This window comes from Dendropsophus ebraccatus, chromosome 6, assembly GCF_027789765.1.
Source record: "Dendropsophus ebraccatus isolate aDenEbr1 chromosome 6, aDenEbr1.pat, whole genome shotgun sequence".
Classification (NCBI taxonomy): Eukaryota; Metazoa; Chordata; class Amphibia; order Anura; family Hylidae; genus Dendropsophus; species Dendropsophus ebraccatus.
This window is the reverse complement of record NC_091459.1, coordinates 140,168,847-140,192,513: the sequence shown is the minus strand read 5'-3', so window position 1 is coordinate 140,192,513 and position 23,667 is coordinate 140,168,847. Positions and strand designations below refer to the sequence as shown.

Genomic DNA, 23,667 nt, shown 5'->3' with positions numbered 1-23,667 from the left:
GATGTCAAAAATTTCATTTGAACCTTTAAGAACAACTTCCTAGATGACTGACTAGTCAAAGAAATGTGTTCTTAGTTATTATTAGAAGCATAAAATCGATGGAAGGGTACCTTAACTAATAGTACTCAGGGCCGCTTCTGCCATGAGGCGGAATGAGCATTCTGGCTCAAGTGGTAGATTCTGCGGTCCTGGAGGGGGCGGCAAAATGTTCCCCCTGCTGTCATTTTAGTTAAGTTTCACTTAACAAAAATAACAGCAGCCATGCAGCCACTCACCTGTCCCGCCGCAGCTGTCCAGCCGCCCACGCTTACTGCTCCCGCGATGTCACCATGTAGGTCTCATCCCCCTCCAGGCTGTGGTGAGTGCCGGGGGTCGCGCTGTGGTGATCGGATCGCCAGGGTGGCAGGGGGTTGGCGGCAGTATTAGGCTTGTTTCGGGTGCGGGGGAGGGGGCGCTATAGAGGGGGCGGCCGTCTGAGGTTTACCAGAATTGGCCCTGATAGTACTCTTATTTGTTTAGCTCCAACTGAATCCAGAGCACTTCAGGACAGTTCATCACATGGACAGGGGTGGCATACATCAGCTGATAAGTACTGGAAGACTGGAGTTGTTTAAATAGGAGTATGTTACAAATCTAAATACATTTTTAACACCAGTTGGTTTAAAAGAAAGAAAAAAACAAAAACAAAAATGCAGGAGTACCCCTTAAGCCTTGTACATCTATTTTCTGAAAACTTTTTGCTGTTTTTAAGTGGGTTGGACCTATACTGAGGTGCATGGACTATCAACCGAACATTCTTCAGTAAAATTGGCATACATTGTAGTGGAACTCTCCACCACGTAAGAGTTGGGGTACATTTTGGTTTGTGGCTCATGGAAAGCAACACACGCACCTCTAAATATATTTGGCCCAGTCTAATTCAGATTCAGACTGGCAGATGAAGCCCTGGTCTATGTAATCCCCCCCCCGTATGTATACTGAGCACGTTCAGTATCAGCAATAGCTGGCTTATATTATTAGCAGTAGGCTTCCGGATAATAGACATCAAGTCTTTCCAGAATTCCTTCAGCTCGGATCCTAGAACACGACCCAAGCTGCATGGGAAAGCACATTCTTCCGATCCCATATATCATCAGTACTATTCCATTTAATATAGTGATGCTGTCACCGATCCATGGGAACATTTGCTTCAATCCTACACCTGCATCAATAAATTGTGAAAATAATCCTTGGTCTAAATATGGATTTCTGTAAAAAAAAAAAAAAATTGCAATTTTTAAAGCTTTTTTTTTCTTCTTCTTGTTTTTAGCAATGAAGTATGAAACAATGTTGAGTTCATTTACATGATCCGTACGCCGCTACCCCCCCCCCCCCCCCCTATTGCATACCATATCCAAAAAGGCTGATTAGGATTTGGAAGTGTGTTCCCTAATAAATTCTGAAGTGAAAATAATAGTCTAGTGAACATTTTATAAGGTAGACGTAATAGAATGTGCAAGTACCTGGTTTATACAGCCAGGTTCTGTTGCTCCAGGTCAACACAGCATTGCCAAGTAAAACAGAGGTTCTTGGCTGAGGCAATATTCTTGGGGAGTTTTTGCTTTAGTCTTACAAGATACCTTTCAAATAGATGAAAAAAGGCTCTGCACCTGCTCAGTCACCTCTTCACCTGAATACCTGAGGTGGAGATGAGCAGTCTATGTACCGTATTTGTTCTGCCCTTGATTTATTGTGTCTCATTGTAGAGACTGGAGGTTGTTGTTCTTAGGGTATGAGCTTGAGAAATCCATTGAGTCAATGGGACCGGCGGAACTTCAAGCGGAGTCCGCCACGCGGTGTCCACTTGAAATTTCCTTGCGTATCACGTAGTGTGAACATACCCTTACTGTGGAGAAACTAAAGGAATAGTAATAGGGTTGTAGGGTTGCACTTTAACTTACACTCTATGTCACATAAAATATGTTGGCCCAAGAGCTTTAGGCCAGGTTCACACTATGTAAAAACAATGACCGTATTTCATAACAACGGCCATAGTTGTGCAAACTGCAGCCGTTATTTCACATTTGATTACCGGTGGTTGCAGAAGTTGAATACAGACTTAGGGAGTCCTGGAAAACGTGGATATAACCTATGGCCAGGGATGAGCGAACCGACTGAGGTTTGGGTTCATATGAACCTGAACTATCGGCTTCTGATTCCCGCTGTCTGCCAGCTCCGTGGAGAAGGTGGATACAGCCTGAGCACAGCCTGGAAAACTGGGATACAGCCATAGCCATAGGCTGTATCCCAGTTTTCTTGGCGGTCCTCAGGCTGTATCCACTCTCTCCACGGGGCGGGCAGACAGCGGGAATCAGAAGCCGATAGTTCAGGTTCATGTGAACCCAAGCCTCGTCCGGTTCGCTCATCCCTACCTATGGCCTATGGCTGTATTCATGTTTTCCAGGACTCTCTAAGGCTGTATCAAACTTTTGCAACCGCCGGTAATCAAATGCTGAACGCTCAGGTTCGGATTAACCCAAGCATGCTTGGGGTTCGCTCGTCACTATTAATGATCAAAAATGCTTATTTTACTTCTCTGAAGTACTGGCCACTAGAGGTCTCCCTACAACCCTTTCTGCAAGCCACACCCGGTTGCCAATGGCATTCTGTCTCTAGCAACTGCAAGATGAGACGGAATGCAGGAAATAAGGGCCATTCTGACATTCTCCTGTATGAGTGCAGTGCCAAGCAATCCCCAAGCTCCTATAGACTCAAGAAGGATCTGTAATGACATGCTACATTATACTTTATAAACTTAAATTTTTCTTGAAACAGGTACACATAGTTCTGGTTGTTTCTTTTTAAGACTTACTGAACACATTTTTTTTCACATATCTTTCCTATAGCCCTTCTGTCAGTCAAACACATGATAACATTAGAGAGGAGGGCGTTAAGACTGACACAGCAGTGCAGTGAGTACAGCACTCCAGATTTCCTGGTAAAGCTACTGGTTGTCATTGAGAAGATCAACTGGTGTCTGGAGACTTAGGGTCCTATTACACAGAGCGATAATCTGCCTGAATCAGCCGATTATCACTGTGTGTAATAAAGACAATGATCAGCTGATGACAAAGATCATCAACTGATCGTGTCTTTTGGCCCTACTCCAAAATTATCTGCTGCCAACCGTGCATCACTAGGTGTAATAGTGATACAAGACTGATGGCTGACCAATCTGTTAATAAGATGATTAAGTTCGTACATTACCTGTCCACGCTTTTCAGTGTTCTCTTTGCGCCTCCCGGCAACCAGTGACAGGCTGCTCAGCCAATCACTGGCTGGGACGGGACAGCCGTGGCCAGTGATTGGCTGAGCGACCTGCCACTTCAGAGACTGGCTCTGAAGTTCCTCTGAAGGCTGCGGGCAGAGGCAAACACAACACTGCAATGTTCCCCTAATAGACAAGAGCTAATGTGCATCCTTTTTTCCCATGGTGCACTGCCTGTTATCATCCATGCTACCAGCTGAAGAATGAAAGACTGAAGAGAGAAATACAAAAAAACACGAGAATTTTTTTTACAGCTATTTTAATACCGCATTACAGAAAGTTTCATATTGTGTAGAAAAATATTTTTGTTACAAATATTTTCAGATGAAGATTAAAGTAAGAAAAATACCAAGTATCACGCAATAACACTACAAGTATGTCTTTGGTATCCCCCCCTTATTGTAAACATTACGATTGTGGCCAGGACTGGTAAAAAGACTTTAAAAGATATCACGTTAGACAATGTGTCACGGCAGATGGTCCTTATTGGTTACTTATACCGTGTCTAAGCTGAATGGACCAACAACCATGCAGGTGGTACTACGAGCTGCACAATGACAATAATATTACAGTAAAACTATCCCCAAAAAGACTAGATCCCTATGATAGAGCAATAAACACTCAATAATTAAATCCAAGTGTAACAAATAGGATTGTGATATTAAAATCAAAATTATTCCAACCATGAATAAGTAGTGAAGTAGATGCCAAACCAAAATAAGTACAGATGAGCACAACTCAAGCGTGCTGGTGTTTGATGGTTTGGCATTTGAATACTAATGGCTGAAGTTGGATGCAGCCCTAGGGAGTCTGGAAAAACATGGATACAAGCTATGGTCTATAGCTGTAGCCATGTTTTCCCAGACTCCCTAGGGTTGCTTCCATCTTCCTCAGCCACTGGTATTCAAATCCCAAACCATTGGACTCCAGCATGCTCGAATTGCACTCATCTCTAAAAATAAGTCCACTTGTGATATGGTCCATAACCTTTGTCCTACAATAAGAGCCTGCTATTATAATTTTATAACTATTGATATTTGGTGTTACCTTCCAAGACTGGAATATGAAGGCTTCCATGAATGCCATTGTAGTCAAGTATAAGTACTGTATTGCAACTGTCTGTAAACTGATAGAATACGATAGAGTCTTGTAACAGCAATGCTAAAATGGTCATAGGCCAAGGCAACTGAAGACAATTCTGCTTCTGCAACAACCCCAAACAGTAAGTTGAATATCATTATGTAGTAGCCATGACCTCAGCCAGTCAGACTTTCTGCTCTCTTAGAGTCCCTATCCAAATTAGTTAAAAGTCGCCTCAACGCACCAACTTTGGTGGGACTTGTCCACTGTCTAAAGTGTATGATGGCTTCCCAACGATGTCAGGGGAGAAAATGGTTGGGCATTTAGGATTTCAACTTCAGAGCCCTTTTGTTCCCAGAGAGATAAACTATCACCGGGGATGTCTGGCCCCCTCCTCTCTCCTTTGCGAACACATGAACCAAACATGCTTCAAATGTCCATGTATATGGGGGGAATGGGACAGATAGCTGTCGACCAAACATTGTTGCAGAACCGTAAAATATAGCAAATGTTACATACCGACATTTTACTTTTCATCCCTGAATCTACAAGAAACTAATCGACTACAAACCACAAAAAAAAAAAGAAAAAAAGATATATATATAATATGATATCAGATAACAGGGAATACCTGACTGCATCCAATGAATAACCCTATTACAAAGTATGGGTTTCCTACCAAGCCTTCCTCTCAACGTACGAGCAGCAAAATACAATAAAAGCTTATTGTACAATTAAAAACATTAGAAAAAAAAAAAGAAACTCCACCATGAGAAAACATTAAGAGGATTTGGTTGAACAGGTCATTCATTAACATAGGTCCACTGCAGTAAGAGGTGTCAAATTTATTAGGAGGAGGCTGCCCTATAACACTGTTCAATTTTGCCCATGAATAGAACTGCGCTGGCGAAGGGGAAGCTGGTGACATGGTCCTTTTTTTGAACTGAGGCCGATCCCCGCTTACGGCGCCATTCTATTCCCGGGCACCGGCTGGGCTGAAGCACTGGAGGCGGGCTGGCCTGCCCCCAGTGGGTGAAAACCACCATTTGGGGGCGGGCTGCCTGACTCCAATGCTTCAGCGCCAGGAATAGAACAGCGTTGTATGCGGGAATCGGGCCATGGTACAAAAAGAGGACTGCGGCACTGGCTTTCCCAGGCCGGCGCTGTTCTATCCATGTGCAAAACTTGAACTGATGGTACATTTCCTTCCATTTCCTTAGCCCCTACTGCTAAGCCCTGCCCTCTTAAAAAAAAAGTGGTGAAAGTGGTGTAAAATTTCAATAAAAATCACAAATGTTTGCACAAACCAGGTGTATACCAAAATGAGTGACTTTGTCCACCAAGATATTGTCAGAAAGCCTTTGGAACATCCTCCTACCCCTATTGTTGACTAGCTACAGTTTCAGCAAGCTATGTAATGATTGTAAATTGCAGTGCTGCTTTGTTTAGGCAACTTCCATTGAAGTCAACGAGAGTTACGCAACACGGTTAGAACAGTGGTTCAGTTGTTTTTGTCTTCATATCCACCTTGGGCTATAAGGGTAGAGGAAGCCAGGGGTTGGGGGTCAGGGGCTCAATCTCATGGTAAGTCCCAGGTGGGTATGTCATAAATGCCCAGATGGGAACAAAAGGTTTGTTGGACCTTCCACCATTTGGGGAGGTGGTCCTAATGAAGATTGTGCACTAAAAGTTCAATAATTTCCTAAAACACCACACATAAGAATATAATAATAATAATAAAAAATTGCTGTCCCTCCCACAGGGTTATCCTATATGTGACTACATAATACTAGACAGCTTTGCCCATCTCCTTAGTCATTTAAAGGGGTAAAATCTTTTTCTTTCAAATCAACTGGTTTCAGAACGTTATATAGATTTGTAATTTATTTCTATTTAAAAAATCTCAAGTCTGCCTGTACTTATCAGCTGCTGTATGTCCTGCAGGAAGTGGTGTATTCTCTTCAGTCTGACACATCGCTCTATGCTGCCACCTCTGTCCATGTCAGGAACTGTCCAGACCAGGAGATGTTTTCTACAGGGATTTGCTAGAAGTAAATTACAAATCTATATAACTTTTTGAAACCAGTTGATTTAAAAGAAAAAGATTTTTGAAGGAGTAACCCTTTAACAAAAACTTATGTCAGGCTGGAAACACACAGCTTAGACAGAAGTGGGGATCCAGCGCTGGTGAGGCATGGGCACAGGTGAATAGTGATGGGTATTATGTCCCCCCCCCCCACACACACACACACACACACCTGCTGTTTCAAAGGCAAATGATAGATTTAAAGGCAAATGATAGATTTCTTACTTAACTAAAACAGTGCAATGGGATAGATGGGAAAACTCCGCCCACCAGCTGCTCCTTGGCAGTTATCCATCCATGCTGTGTATTGGCAGCCAACTCTCAATCAGCAGCTGGAGGGCGGGGGGAGGGGTGTGGCAAGAATCCTATTCTCCTGCATATTAGGAGAACGGCTGAACAGAATGATGTAAGTAATACACCGATCTGCTCAGCATTTCTGTCACTAGTTTATGCTGCCCTCATTTAAGGCATCATACACCTAGTGACGGATTCCCTTTAAAAAAAAAAAATAGTATGTCTACTTCGTTTCTGCTTCCTTCTTGGGTTCTTCCTTTAAGGCCGATTTGTGATACTTCTGACCAATCCCGTAAGGAACATGAGCTGCGATTGTACCCAGTTCTTGGGCACCTTCTATGTGAAACATTTGGTCATCGAAGAAAAGATGAGGCCGAATCTTGTCTAAAATGGGTCCTTTGGGCGCTCCTGCAAGGAAAAGCGCCTCATCCACCTCCAGACCCCAGGCACGCAAGGTCTTTAGGGCTCGGGCTCCAGAGCTGGCGGCACTTCTGGCTGTCACAAGGTAGGTCCTTATGGGGCACTTCAGACGGGCATCTTTAGCATAAAACTTCCTCTGGAGCTTTCCTAAAGCTTCTAGAAAGCATTTCAATGGACCCTGTGGGAGACATGAGGACATTACTATAGTATGGGTAGGTTTCCTGCGACGGCAGCATTTCCATCAATATGCAGCTTAAATAACAAAATCTTAAGTAGGTTAGAAGGAATAACCACATTATAATAATTGTAAGGCTCGCTTCGAGAACCTGTTTCTAGCAGGCTGCTCGGATTGTGTAATCCTGTCTGACATCGGGCACAGACTTGGCACCGGCTATTTGTTGCATTTAAAAATCACATAACAATTCTGCTCCAGTGTTTTGAAAATGTGGAATAACAAATACCCGGAGCGTTATGTGATACATGTTACATTATACAGGTCTGCGCGGAATGAAAGCAAGCTGTTGTCACCACACGGCGGGAATTAGCAGCTCCGGACATTTTTGGACTTGGTACCATGTATATAATACAAGGTGGCATAGTCATGCACCGAGCACTGAGCATTGAAAAGTCAACAATGAAGAAATTGGCCCCGATCACATAGATGCATAACCAGTGTAAGAGTCTGTCCACACTAACGCTATGGCCTTTGTCTATAGCGAAGTCTTGGCATTTGTCTATAGCGTATGACACGGCCCAATCACTTTAGTAAAAGTGCGCCGATCCAGTATATCGGTGTTCGATTTACTCAGCCTATTACACGGCTTGATTATCGTGAAGCAAGGGCTGTATATTTATATATATATATATATATATATATATTGTGACAAGGCACAAGGTATGGTGGTCGATGACAGATACGTGTCACCGTGGCCTAATAGAATTGGTCAGTAACCATAGGTTACTGACAGGTTTTTACAAATTTGGTATACCTGCTTTCAAGCAGTTGTCCCAGGCCGGCTTTTACTGGAGCAGTCTCAGAGTTGGGTGAGATGACTGCTCCCACCTATCCATCCTGGGTTTTCCCTATAACGGCCAGGAAATGAGGTGAGCTGTGTGGTGTGTAACTCCAAGACTGGAGCTTGTTTGGAGGTTCTGCTGTGTTGGTTCCAGGCAGAGAAGCTGGAGAACCTGCTGTAGCCTAAAAAGACTGTTCTGGTGAGAAATCCTGTTTTCATTTAACCCTTTGTGTCTGAAGCCAGGCTATCTTTATGTTATTTGCACCTGCTGAAGAAAAACTATTTTGTTACTGCTTGGACTTGGTGAAATAAAACCCACTTATTTTTAACTCTGCTGTGTCTGTGATACCTGTGACGGAGCTAACCTCCCACAATCTATCTATCTATCTATCTATCTATCTATCTATCTATCTATATATTATATTATATATATAGATTATAAATGTCCCCCATAGTGTTCGTTTTTGTACAGTGGGACCCTATGGCTGTTTGATGCTACTGTATGGCGTCCATCACTGGCCAATAAATATACAGTATACTTGGACACTTTTACAGCATCTGCCTGGAGGCAGTGGTCTCCTGCTCCCCCATTACTGCTCCTCTGGACTAGTTGTAGTGCCCTTGTTGTTGCATATGACTTCTGATTGAGTCTAATGGCTACAGTGGCTACAGTTTCCAAGCACCATGTACTGTGATGTCTCAGGGGTGGTACTTCTGCAAGGGGCAGCAGTGCAGGGCTATATTATTTTTTTGCCCAGTCCTTTCCTGCTGCCTAGTCACTCTTGAAGAGCGATGGAGACTACCTATAGAAAAAAATAGTTCCCCTTTAAGTGTCCTTGTGTCTCTATACAGTACCTGTGCCAGTGGCTTGTTCTCAAATTTTTTCTCATGTTCAAAGAAAGAGTCCAAACCCCTTTCTTTAACAATTTGCTCAGATTCATCAGAGAACAGGACGGCATCCCCATCGAAAGCCACTCTCAGCTCCTTCTCTGGTAGGACAATGTCTCGCTTGGAAATAAACATGGTGGCAGCTGCAATTCCTGAAATGACATACAATAAATGCTTTAGTTCACTCTTTATAAAGGACCAGTAATGGGTATAACCCCCCCAAAACAAACAAATAAACAAAAACAACTATTTTTTTAAAATCACTTTTTAGCTGTGGGTTGTTTTCAAGTTTTGAGCTTTTACTATTTGGTTGATGAACAGTATATTTCCCTAGGAAGTCAAATTGGCGGGAACTTTATTCCAAACAGGACAATGCCAGGATAAGAGGGAGAGGGAGTGGGAATCAGGGTCAGGGGGTGTGAATATGAGGGGGCACGTGGGGGTCGTTCCGGCCGATAATCGTTTGGTGTAATAGGTCATGTTTTAATTCATCAATCAGCCGACATCGTGCATTATCTTTGATGTAAAGCACAACCTAAAGTCTTGATAATAATAGTGGCGGTTTGCGTATGTAAAAGAACCAACAACGACCAAAGGATGAGGAGCAAGTGAGTGATGACCTGACAGGCTGTCTAATGCGGCCCTTACACAAAATGTGAACCAATGTGGAAAAACACTGAACGATTAAAGATGATTTTGGTGTCCGCAGCAAATAGCTAATATCAGACTCCACTTCACCAGGCTGGGCTGCCCTGCTCTGTTTTGTTTCAGTCCACAAAATGGCTGACATGGAGGAGCATGTGACCATGCCCTGTCCACTGTGTTCTCCATAGACATATACAGGCTCAGTGGTGGACACTGGGGGCGGGGCATGATCACATGCTCCTCCATGTAAGCAATCTTATGGACCAAAACACCTCAGAGCAGGACAGCCCAGCCTGGAGGAGGGGAGTCTGATATTAGCTCTATGAGGTACACAGGGAGCTGCTGTCAGTATATACAGTGAGTACACAGGGAGCTTCTGTCAGTATATACAGTGACTACACCTACTAATACTGTACACTGAGCAATGTTACTATAAAGTGGACAACCCCTTTAAGTAAATGTTTTTTTTTCCACCTGATTATGTGTAGTCTCTTTTATTACATCCCTATGAAGGTCACTGATCACTTTTAGAGCACTAAAATTGCAAACATTAGATATTATAGGTATTTTTCTAGCCTGCGCCTGACAGTCACATTGTATGTGAACTTGTTAGAACCGATATTGTATGTGACGGAGGGTTAACCCCCTGTCGCCCACAGCCTGTAGCCCCGTCGCCGAGAGCATACAGTACCTGCTCTGGCGACACGGCTGCATGTCAGGCTCCCGGCTCCGGTCCCGCTCAGCCAATCAGTGCTGCTGAGCCTGACATGCAGCCGCGTCACCAGAGCAGGTAATGTATGCTCTCGGCAGCGGGGCTACAGGCTGCGGGCAACAGGGGGTTAAGGCACATACTCACAGCGGGATGTCATGTATGTTCTCTATAGAAATGAATGGGACTGGATCCGTAGCAGATCTCGCTGCAAACTCGCAGCATGAGATCAGCTGAGGATCCGGTAGGTGTGAAGGCACCCGAAGAGTAGCTTCACACAGACCGCATCCGCTGCGGATATGTAAAACCATAGACCTTCACACTACCAGGATCCGCAGCGGATTTTGCTGCAAACTTGCAGCGGATCCGGTACGTGTGAAGCTACCCTAAGGGGGTGTGAAGATGAAGGTGAGAGGGCATAAATCAGTTCAGGAGATGGGTATATGAGTGTGGCTGAGGGTAAGTTTGACGAAGGGTTAAAGGGGTTGTCCGGCGAAAAAAAATTATTCACAGAATAACACACATTACAAAGTTATACAACTTTGTAATGTATGTTATGTCTGTGAATGGCCCCCTTCCCCGTGTCCCACCACCCCCACCCGTGTACCCGGAAGTGTGGTGCGCTATACATTACCTGTCGCGTGCCGACCACGGTCTCCGATCGTCAGCAGTGACGTCTTCTTCGGGAGCTTGGCGGATCTTCCCGAGTGCCGGCCGCCCTCTGCAGCGTCATCCGAAGCTCAGCCGCGATTGGCTGAGCATAACTGTGCTCAGCCAATCGCGGCTGAGCAGCTGATGACGTGGCCGCGTCATCAGCCGCTCAGCCGCGATTGGCTGAGCACAGTTATGCTCAGCCAATCGCGGCTGAGCTTCGGATGACGCTGCAGAGGGCGGCCGGCACTCGGGAAGATCCGCCAAGCTCCCGAAGAAGACGTCACTGCTGACGATCGGAGACCGTGGACGACACGACATGCGGTGAGTATAATGCACCACACTTCCGGGTCTAGCGTGGGTGGGGGGAAACACGGGGAAGGGGGCCATTCACAGACATAACATACATTACAAAGTTGTATAACTTTGTAATGTGTGTTATTCTGTGAATAATTTTTTTTCGCCGGACAACCCCTTTAATTAGTCTGGCAATGGGAGGGTGCCAGCACACTGCATTGGTAGTTGTCCAGCAGTGAAGGAGTTAACAGGCAGATGTGTGCTGTGCATGCTGGGAAAGAGAGGAGGGACACAGAAGGATCTAGTGTGGAGATCCAGTCAGTGTCAGTGTGTGCTCTGAGCAGGGCTGTATTAACAGCTGCTGCTGCCCTAGGCACTAAACCTGAAGACGCCCCATCTTCACGCACCTATTGGCGATACCAGACCTGACCAATACCACCATACCCCCCACCCCCCTGGAACAGACACCAGATTTACTGGCAAGTGTGAACGGGAGGAGGGAAACTAAAAAAAATAAAAAACAAAAAAAATTAGTTTTTTCTGTCCCCCTGCTCCCTGGTGCTGCCCCCCTGCAAGGTGCTGCCCTAGGCACCGGACCACGGGTGCCTAGTGGTAAATACGGCCCTGGCTCTAAGGTAACAAGAAGCGGGATTCTGTTGTATGAAAAAGAGAGAAAGGAACAAGATCCTGTTTTGTGAGGTAAAAATACTGAAAAGCCAGAAATAATAGTACAGACCAATATTTACCACAGGGAGAGAGAGACCAGGATTTACCTCAGGGAGAGAGATAGAGACCAGGATTTACCTCAGGGAGAGAGAGAGAAACCAGGATTTACCTCAGGGAGAGAGAGAGACCAGGATTTACCTCAGGGAGAGAAAAAGAGACCAGGATTTACCACAGGGAGAGAGACACCAGGATTTACCACAGGGAGAGAGAGAGACCAGGATTTACCACAGGGAGAGAGAGAGACCAGGATTTACCACAGGGAGAGAGAGAGGCCAGGATTTACCACAGGGAGAGAGAGAGACCAGGATTTACCTCAGGGAGAGAGAGAGAGACCAGGATTTACCACGGGGAGAGAAAGAGGCCAGGATTTACCACAGGGAGAGAGAGAGAGACAAGGATTTACCTCAGGGAAAGAGAGAGAGAGACCAGGATTTACCACAGGGAGAGAGAGAGACCAGGATTTACCACAGGGAGAGAGAGAGACCAGGATTTACCACAGGGAGAGAGAGAGGCCAGGATTTACCACAGGGAGAGAAAGAGACCAGGATTTACATCAGGGAGAGAGAGAGACCAGGATTTACCACGGGGAGAGAAAAAGGCCAGGATTTACCACAGGGAGAGAGAGAGAGACCAGGATTTACCTCAGGGAAAGAGAGAGAGAGACCAGGATTTACCACAGGGAGAGAGAGAGACCAGGATTTACCACAGGGAGAGAGAGAGACCAGGATTTACCACAGGGAGAGAGACACCAGGAATTACCAAGGGAGAGAGAGAGAGAGAGACGGATTTACCACAGGGAGAAAGAGAGACCAGGATTTACCACAGGGAGAGAGAGAGAGACACCAGGATTTACCACAGGGAGAGAGAGAGAGAGAGAGAGCAGGATTTACCACAGGGAGAGAGACACCAGGATTTACCTCAGGGAGAGAGAGACCAGGATTTACCTCAGGGAGAGAGAAAGAGACCAGGATTTACCTCAGGGAGAGAGAGAGACCAGGATTTACCATGGGGAGAGAGAGAGGCCAGGATTTACCACAGGGAGAGAGAGAGAGACCAGGATTTACCACAGGGAGAGAGAGAGAGACCAGGATTTACCTCAGGGAAAGAGAGAGAGAGAGACCAGGATTTACCACAGGGAGAGAGAGAGACCAGGATTTACCACAGGGAGAGAGAGAGACCAGGATTTACCACAGGGGGAGAGAGAGACCAGGATTTACCACGGGGAGAGAGAGACACCAGGAATTACCACAGGGAGAGAGAGAGAGAGACCAGGATTTACCACAGGGAGAAAGAGAGACCAGGATTTACCACAGGGAGAGAGAGAGACACCAGGATTTACCACAGGGAGAGAGAGAGAGAGACCAGGATTTACCACAGGGAGAGAGAGACCAGGATTTACCTCAGGGAGAGAGAGACCAGGATTTACCTCAGGGAGAGAGAAAGAGACCAGGATTTACCTCAGGGAGAGAGAGAGAGACCAGGATTTACCACGGGGAGAGAGAGAGGCCAGGATTTACCACAGGGAGAGAGAGAGACCAGGATTTACCACAGGGAGAGAGAGAGACCAGGATTTACCTTAGGGAAAGAGAGAGAGAGAGACCAGGATTTACCACAGGGAGAGAGAGAGACCAGGATTTACCACAGGGAGAGAGAGAGACCAGGATTTACCACAGGGAGAGAGAGAGACCAGGATTTACCACAGGGAGAGAGAGAGGCCAGGATTTACCACAGGGAGAGAGAGACCAGGATTTACCTCAGGGAGAGAGAGACCAGGATTTACCTCAGGGAGAGAGAAAGAGACCAGGATTTACCTCAGGGAGAGAGAGAGAGACCAGGATTTACCACGGGGAGAGAAAGAGGCCAGGATTTACCACAGGGAGAGAGAGAGAGACCAGGATTTACCTCAGGGAAAGAGAGAGAGACCAGGATTTACCACAGGGAGAGAGAGAGACCAGGATTTACCACAGGGAGAGAGAGAGACCAGGATTTACCACAGGGAGAGAGAGAGAGACCAGGATTTACCACAGGGAGAGAGACACCAGGAATTACCACAGGGAGAGAGAGAGAGAGAGAGACGGATTTACCACAGGGAGAAAGAGAGACCAGGATTTACCACAGAGAGAGAGAGAGAGACACCAGGATTTACCACAGGGAGAAAGAGAGAGAGAGACCAGGATTTACCACAGGGAGAGAGAGACCAGGATTTACCTCAGGGAGAGAGAGACCAGGATTTACCTCAGGGAGAGAGAAAGAGACCAGGATTTACCTCAGGGAGAGAGAGAGAGAGACCAGGATTTACCACGGGGAGAGAGAGAGGCCAGGATTTACCACAGGGAGAGAGAGAGGCCAGGATTTACCACGGGGAGAGAGAGAGGCCAGGATTTACCACAGGGAAAGAGAGAGACCAGGATTTACCACAGGGAGAGAGAGAGAGAGAGACCAGGATTTACCTCAGGGAAAGAGAGAGAGAGAGAGAGAGAGACCAGGATTTACCACAGGGAGAGAGAGAGACCAGGATTTACCACAGGGAGAGAGAGAGACCAGGATTTACCACAGGGAGAGAGAGAGACCAGGATTTACCACAGGGAGAGAGAGACACCAGGAATTACCACAGGGAGAGAGAGAGAGACCAGGATTTACCACAGGGAGAAAGAGAGACCAGGATTTACCACGGGGAGAGAGAGAGACACCAGGATTTACCACAGGGAGAGAGAGAGAGAGACCATGATTTACCACAGGGAGAGAGAGACCAGGATTTACCTCAGGGAGAGCGAGACCAGGATTTACCTCAGGGAGAGAGAAAGAGACCAGGATTTACCTCAGGGAGAGAGAGAGAGACCAGGATTTACCACGGGGAGAGAGAGAGGCCAGGATTTACCACAGGGGGAGAGAGAGACCAGGATTTACCACAGGGAGAGAGAGAGAGAGACCAGGATTTACCTCAGGGAAAGAGAGAGAGAGAGACCAGGATTTACCACAGGGAGAGAGAGAGAGACCAGGATTTACCACCGGGAGAGAGAGAGACCAGGATTTACCACAGGGAGAGAGAGAGACCAGGATTTACCTCAGGGAGAGAAAGAGAGACCAGGATTTACCACAGGGAGAGAGACACCAGGATTTACCACAGGGAGAGAGAGAGACCAGGATTTACCACAGGGAGAGAGAGACCAGGATTTACCACAGGGAGAGAGAGACCAGGATTTACCACAGGGAGAGAGAGAGGCCAGGATTTACCACAGGGAGAGAGAGAGAGAGACCAGGATTTACCTCAGGGAAAGAGAGAGAGAGAGAGACCAGGATTTACCACAGGGAGAGAGAGAGACCAGGATTTACCACAGGGAGAGAGACCAGGATTTACCACAGGGGGAGAGAGAGACCAGGATTTACCACAGGGAGAGAGAGACACCAGGAATTACCACAGGGAGAGAGAGAGAGACCAGGATTTACCACAGGGAGAAAGAGAGACCAGGATTTACCACAGGGAGAGAGAGAGACACCAGGATTTACCACAGGGAGAGAGAGAGAGAGAGAGAGACCATGATTTACCACAGGGAGAGAGAGACCAGGATTTACCTCAGGGAGAGAGAGACCAGGATTTACCTCAGGGAGAGAGAAAGAGACCAGGATTTACCTCAGGGAGAGAGAGAGAGACCAGGATTTACCACGGGGAGAGAGAGAGGCCAGGATTTACCACAGGGAGAGAGAGAGACCGGGATTTACCACAGGGAGAGAGAGAGAGAGAGACCAGGATTTACCTCAGGGAAAGAGAGAGAGAGAGACCAGGATTTACCACAGGGAGAGAGAGAGAGACCAGGATTTACCACCGGGAGAGAGAGAGACCAGGATTTACCACAGGGAGAGAGAGAGACCAGGATTTACCTCAGGGAGAGAAAGAGAGACCAGGATTTACCACAGGGAGAGAGACACCAGGATTTACCACAGGGAGAGAGAGAGACCAGGATTTACCACAGGGAGAGAGAGACCAGGATTTACCACAGGGAGAGAGAGAGGCCAGGATTTACCACAGGGAGAGAGAGACCAGTATTTACCTCAGGGAGAGAGAGACCAGGATTTACCTCAGGGAGAGAGAAAGAGACCAGGATTTACCTCAGGGAGAGAGAGAGAGACCAGGATTTACCACGGGGAGAGAAAGAGGCCAGGATTTACCACAGGGAGAGAGAGAGAGACCAGGATTTACCTCAGGGAAAGAGAGAGAGAGACCAGGATTTACCACAGGGAGAGAGAGAGACCAGGATTTACCACAGGGAGAGAGAGAGACCAGGATTTACCACAGGGAGAGAGACACCAGGAATTACCACAGGGAGAGAGAGAGAGAGAGACGGATTTACCACAGGGAGAAAGAGAGACCAGGATTTACCACAGGGAGAGAGAGAGACACCAGGATTTACCACAGGGAGAGAGAGAGAGAGAGAGAGAGAGAGAGACCAGGATTTACCACAGGGAGAGAGAGACCAGGATTTACCTCAGGGAGAGAGAGACCAGGATTTACCTCAGGGAGAGAGAAAGAGACCAGGATTTACCTCAGGGAGAGAGAGAGACCAGGATTTACCACGGGGAGAGAGAGAGGCCAGGATTTACCACAGGGAGAGAGAGAGACCAGGATTTACCACAGGGAGAGAGAGAGACCAGGATTTACCACAGGGAGAGAGAGAGAGAGAGAGAGACCAGGATTTACCTCAGGGAAAGAGAGAGAGAGACCAGGATTTACCACAGGGAGAGAGAGAGACCAGGATTTACCACAGGGAGAGAGAGAGACCAGGATTTACCACAGGGGGAGAGAGAGACCAGGATTTACCACAGGGAGAGAGACACCAGGAATTACCACAGGGAGAGAGAGAGAGAGAGCCGGATTTACCACAGGGAGAAAGAGAGACCAGGATTTACCACAGGGAGAGAGAGAGACACCAGGATTTACCACAGGGAGAGAGAGACCAGGATTTACCACAGGGAGAGAGAGACCAGGATTTACCTCAGGGAGAGAGAGACCAGGATTTACCTCAGGGAGAGAGACCAGGATTTACCACGGGGAGAGAGAGAGGCCAGGATTTACCACAGGGAGAGAGAGAGACCAGGATTTACCACAGGGAGAGAGAGAGAGACCAGGATTTACCTCAGGGAAAGAGAGAGAGAGAGACCAGGATTTACCACAGGGAGAGAGAGAGACCAGGATTTACCACAGGGGGAGAGAGAGACCAGGATTTACCACAGGGAGAGAGAGACACCAGGAATTACCACAGGGAGAGAGAGAGAGAGACCAGGATTTACCACAGGGAGAAAGAGAGACCAGGATTTACCACAGGGAGAGAGAGAGACACCAGGATTTACCACAGGGAGAGAGAGAGACCAGGATTTACCACAGGGAGAGAGAGACCAGGATTTACCTCAGGGAGAGAGAGACCAGGATTTACCTCAGGGAGAGAGAAAGAGACCAGGATTTACCTCAGTGAGAGAGAGAGAGACCAGGATTTACCACGGGGAGAGAGAGAGGCCAGGATTTACCACAGGGAGAGAGAGAGACCAGGATTTACCACAGGGAGAGAGAGAGACCAGGATTTACCTCAGGGAAAGAGAGAGAGAGAGACCAGGATTTACCACAGGGAGAGAGAGAGACCAGGATTTACCACAGGGAGAGAGAGAGACCAGGATTTACCACAGGGAGAGAGAGAGACCAGGATTTACCACAGGGAGAGAGAGAGAGACCAGGATTTACCACAGGGAGAGAGACACCAGGATTTACCACAGGGAGAGAGACACCAGGATTTACCACAGGGAGAGAGAGAGAGACCAGGATTTACCACAGGGAGAGAGAGAGAGACCAGGATTTACCACAGGGAGAGAGAGAGAGACCAGGATTTACCTCAGGGAAAGAGAGAGAGAGAGAGACCAGGATTTACCACAGGGAGAGAGAGAGACCAGGATTTACCACAGGGAGAGAGAGAGACCAGGATTTACCACAGGGAGAGAGAGAGACCAGGATTTACCACAGGGAGAGAGAGAGACCAGGATTTACCACAGGGAGAGAGAGAGACCAGGATTTACCACAGGGAGAGAGAGAGACCAGGATTTACCACAGGGAGAGAGAGACCAGGATTTACCACAGGGAGAGAGACACCAGGATTTACCACAGGGGGAGAGAGAGATAGACCAGGATTTACCGCAGGGAGAGAGAGAGACCACGATTTACCTCAGGGAGAGAGACCAGGATTTACCTCAGGGAGAGAGAGAGACCAGGATTTACCACAGGGAGAGAGACCAGGATTTACCTCAGGGAGAGAGAGACTCCAGCCCAGTGGGGAGCAGAGGGTTTCAGAATAGGACTGATGAAACCCAGGTACCTGATACATACCATCCCTATGTGAAGTCAGACTGTGTGAAAAAAAAACGCTTCGACATTGTTCTCAGTGATGTTTATTGCTGATGGAGTTTTACTGTATGGAAAATGTTCCAGAATAGTGTTGTGTGGATAACATGAGGATTAAAGGACAAGTGCCATGAAAACCTTTTTCCCAGTAATTGAAGCACATTACAAAGTTATATAACTCTGTAATATGCTTCAATCACCTATCTGCCTCCCTTCCCTGTCTTTTGGATGAGTCATCAGCAGGTGGGCTGCTCTATGTCCTGTTACACCAGTCTCCCCCTCTTTGTCAGGTGACTCAGCTTGCTCAACTCCGATTGTCACTTGCTTATCTTCTCTAGTGACATGACTCATTCACTCACTGAGTCCACGGCAGCAGGAGAGAGGGTATGAGGGAAGGGGGGAGCTGCCTATGTGCCGGAGTCAGTCAGAGGGAAGATAAGCAAGTGAGATGTGACAAGTGATGGCTTGAAGTTGTTCAGCCAATGGGAGCTGAGCAAGCTGAGTCACCTGACAAGGCAGGGGAGGGGGGAGGCTACTGTAACAGGAGAAGGAGCTGAGAAAAGAGCTTGGTGAGGGTGAGGACAGTTATTAGGTCTGTGTGAGTTAGGACACTTCCTGGTGGGGGGTGGAGGGGGGAAAAGACAGGGAAGGGAGGCAGATAGGTGATTGAAGCATATTACAGAGTGATATAACTTTGTAATGTGCTTCAATTACTGAGAAAAAGTTTGTCATGGCACTTGTCCTTTTAGGGAGTTGAATCAGGCTTCAATGGGTGTGACTTTGAGCTTTAGGGGACATGAATCAGACTAGGGCCATGTTCACACAGCGTAAGATTTGAATTAATCGTGGCCGTTGTTGCCGAAATGCAACAACGGCCATGATTAATTCAAAACTTGCATACAGTGCAGTTAGAGGGAATCCCGGCCGGAGCATCTATTATCTATCTGACATACTTGTGTACTGTACATATCTATGCCTCTCTCCATAGGTGATGAACCCTCTGTACATATCTATGCCTCTCTCCATAGGTGATGAACCCTCTGTACATATCTATGCCTCTCTCCATAGGTGATAAACCCTCTGTACATATCTATGCCTCTCTCCATAGGTGATGAGCCCTCTGTACATATCTATGCCTCTCTCCATAGGTGATGAACCCTCTGTACATATCTATGTCTCTTTCCATAGGTGATAAACCCTCTGTACATATCTATGCCTCTCTCCATAGGTGATGAACCCTCTGTACATATCTATGCCTCTCTCCATAGGTGATAAACCCTCTGTACATATCTATGTCTCTTTCCATAGGTGATGAACCCTCTGTACATATCTATGCCTCTCTCCATAGGTGATGAACCCTCTGTACATATCTATGCCTCTCTCCATAGGTGATGAACCCTCTGTACATATCTATGCCTCTTTCCATAGGTGATGAACCCTCTGTACATATCTATGCCTCTTTCCATAGGTGATGAACCCTCTGTATACAGTATATCTATGCCTCTCTCCATAGGTGATGAACCCTCTGTACATATCTATGCCTCTCTCCATAGGTGATGAACCCTCTGTACATATCTATGCCTCTCTCCATAGGTGATGAACCCTCTGTACATATCTATGCCTCTCTCCATAGGTGATGAACCCTCTGTACATATCTATGCCTCTCTCCATAGGTGATGAACCCTCTGTACATATCTATGCCTCTCTCCATAGGTGATGAACCCTCTGTACATGCAGTGCAACCTCAGCAGTACATGGCCATTCCCCGGAGAGGTGAGCTATAGCTGCGGCGTGGCCGGACAGACCCTGCCCCCTGTCACGTTGCTGCCGTCAGGCCTCCTGTTGTCTGGCCTGTCACAGGACCTGAATGAACCGCCTGTTTGGCCTGACCCTGACAGCAGAGGTTTACACAACAGAAGCCAAACAGCCATCTCTGATGTGTTCTGTCTGTGGAACATGTTGCTACTACAAGAGCGAGGCCGTGCCAACAGAAGGATAACAAACTATGTACAAAATAATATACACATGTAAATGCCATTACACAACATCAGCGTGTGACTGACAGCTTCTGGAAACTCTCCAAAGTCATCCGGCCTCGCACCCTCCACACCGGGAGACTTCCTACACAAGGTCTCAGGATAGGACTCATTTACAGCTTTATCCAGAGGTGTAATTACATGCCCCGGGGGCAACAGGACCCCATCAACCATGTGCCCTGTATAATACCACTCATGTGGAGTCTCATTGCCCCATCTACCATGTGCCCTGTATAATACCACTCATGTGGAGTCTCATTGCCCCATCTACCATGTGCCCTGTATAATACCACTCATGTGGAGTCTCATTGCCCCATCTACCATATGCCCTGATAATACCACTCGTGGAGTCTCATTGCCCCATCTACCATGTGCCCTGTATAATCCCACTCGTGGAGTCTCAATGGGCCATCTGGACATCACTTACATGGTGTGACTACTGTAACTACACCACTGGCCCAACCAGAGTTCTTTCTCCCATACTCCTAAATTAGGGATGGGAATCCTTTGGCCCTCCAGCTATTGCAAGACTACAATTCCCATCATGCCTCGACAGCCAAAGCTTTAGCTTGATGGGAATTACTGTCTTGCCACAACTGGTGGGCCGAAGGTTCCCCATCCCTGTCCTAAAACTTACAATGATGATTTTTTTTTTCCATACTAAAAAAGTAGGAACAAAGCTGAAATAATTTCTTACTCTTGATCCTGCAGAGACACTTTTATTTAGAAAGGGGTCAAACAGGTGTGCACAGTGGGGCATATGTAATGGATGCTTCACCACTTTTGCATTGAAAAACATGAGTCCGGTCCCGCCGATCAGGTAAGGAAAGAGGCAAGTTTGTACTCCTGATCATATTCCCCCCTGTTCCTGCCGGCTACCAGACTTTTAAATTGGCTGGAGCCGCTGGACTTCTCATAAAGTGTTGAGAAAAGTTTTAAAAAGTTGAATGCTGTTTTTTGTAGCTGTGCCACATTCATTGGTGTTTAAAGGACTGATGAATACAACACACATTTTATTAAAGGGGTACTCCGCCGAAAGCCTTTTTCAGCTGGTTTCAAAAGGTTATATAGAATTGTAATTTACTTCTATTTAAAAATCTCCAGTCTTCCAGTACTGATCAGCTGCTGTATGTCCTGCAGGAAGTGGTGTTTTCTCTCCAGTCTGACACAGTGCTCTCTGCTGCCACCTCTGTCCATGTCAGGAACTGTCCAGAGCAGGAGAGGATTTCTATGGGGATTTGCTGCTGCTCTGGACAGTTCCTGACATGGACAGAGGTGGCAGCAGAGAGCACTGTGTCAGACTGAAAAGAATACACCACTTCCTGCAGGACATACAGCAGCTGATAAGTACTGGAAGACTTGAGATTTTTAAAAAGAAGTAAATTACAAATCTGTATAACTTTCTGATATCCGTTGATTTGACCCCCCCCCCCCCCCCTTTAAGAACTCTCTAAAGGTTCTTACTCTATTTTCTGACTTCTTGTATCTACTACCTTTTCGTTATAGACTGCAAGATCACATAGGCAGGGCTCTAGCTAATGTATCTTATAGGGACAGTTTCTCTAACTTCTAATCAATGCAGTGAGTAAATCCAAAAAATAAAGGGATAGTTCACCCCCCCAAAAAAAATAAAAATAATAAATAAATAAAAATAAATATTTCAAATCAACTGGTCTCAGCAAGTGCCAGAGATTTTTAATTTACCTTTAAAAAAAATTGTCTTCCAGTACTTATCAGTTGCTGTATGTCCTGAAGGAAGTGGTGTATTCTTTCCAGCCTGACAAACTGCTCTCTGCTGCCATCTTTGTCCATGTCAGGAACTGTCCAGAGCAGCAGCAAATCCCCATAGAAAACCTTTCCTGTTCTCCAGACTGGAAAGAATACAGCAATCCCTGCAGAACATACAGCAGCTGATAACAACTGGAAGACTTGAGATTTTTGTATAGAAGTAAATTATAAATCAATATAAGTTGATATGCCAAAAATATAAATTATTCACTAGAATTCTAGGAAATCTGGGTAAAAGTATTGAGTGGCCATAATAGCCACCCTGAAATAACACGGAACGGCTGGCTAGAACGTTACAAGCCTTGACTCACGTCAGTGGCCTCTCGCTGACCAGTCCCATACGAAGCCTCTGTTGTGTCTGCTTTCACTGATTTAGCAGAAAATGAGTGATTTAGTTGTAACCCCAGGAAAATGAGATGCAGAGATGAAATACAAGACCCAGGTCAAGAGCTGGGAGGTGAATGAATGGGAGTCTTGTGAGTGACATGAAGGAGGCAGGTACCCGCCACCTCCGGCCGCACAACAGGCTTCATTTTAGACATTTAGGGCCGGAGTTCACTGAGAGTGCCCCATGACACAGTGCCCTAGTGATCTGCACAGACCTGCCAGGGAAAAGACAGCATCCATTCACAGACTTTTCCAGACTGCGGCAATTTGCTTTCCTGTTTGGAAAGGGAACCAGTTGAGCGTGGACATTACCTTCCTGAATGGCCTCTTGTACCTTCTCGGAGTCTGACGATAGGTACAGGTTGGTGAGGTAGGCCTTTAGGTACCCGATCGGGCTCTTCCCTCCCGTCATGCAGAATCGCTCAATGTTCAGGCCTAAAATAGAAAGCTTTATTAACAAGAGTGATGGGAGAATACTGGGTTTAACTTTTGATTCACTTTTACTAGATCCTGATTCCAGTCTAAGACTCTGTTCACATCACTTTTGCATAAAATTAAAATATTCACATATACCAGTGGCATATATCATCCATTGGCCCATTAAAGTGAAAGCTGACACCAGTAGATAGAGAAGACAATAGCAGCTTAGCCTCCCCCTCCCTTCAAAGGTCACAGAACATGCCCAGACACTTTTCCCATTTAAGTCATTGGGGCAGCTCCTGGTCATTGTCTCCTATGTTCATGGGGCTTGCTGTAAAGCTTATCTGTAAATGCCCTTAAAAAACTCAGAAAAGATGTCTGTCCCTATTATAATGTAAAAAATATGTAAATAAAGTTACAATCAGAAAATAGAGTATCTTGTATCTGGCTCTAATTACTTAAAGGGGTTATCCAGTGCTTTTCCCCCACTCTTGTCTCCAGGTCAGGTGCGGTTTGCAATCAAGCTCCATTTATT

At 46.5% G+C, this 23,667-nt stretch overlaps 1 protein-coding gene across 1 annotated transcript in view; it reads right to left on the bottom strand.

Moving 5' to 3' along the window:
- Positions 1-3,563: 3,563 nt before the first annotated feature.
- The window catches only part of NT5C1B (5'-nucleotidase, cytosolic IB), a 40,407-nt gene continuing 20,303 nt past the window's right edge, over positions 3,564-23,667 (bottom strand). Inside the window, exons 4-6 of the mRNA XM_069973137.1 lie at positions 23,025-23,147; positions 9,059-9,243; positions 3,564-7,365 (exon numbers count right to left, since the gene is read on the bottom strand). Of these exons, the coding sequence (XP_069829238.1) occupies positions 6,991-7,365; positions 9,059-9,243; positions 23,025-23,147 (683 nt within the window). The 3' untranslated portion in view covers positions 3,564-6,990. The remainder of the gene's footprint in view (positions 7,366-9,058; positions 9,244-23,024; positions 23,148-23,667) is intronic.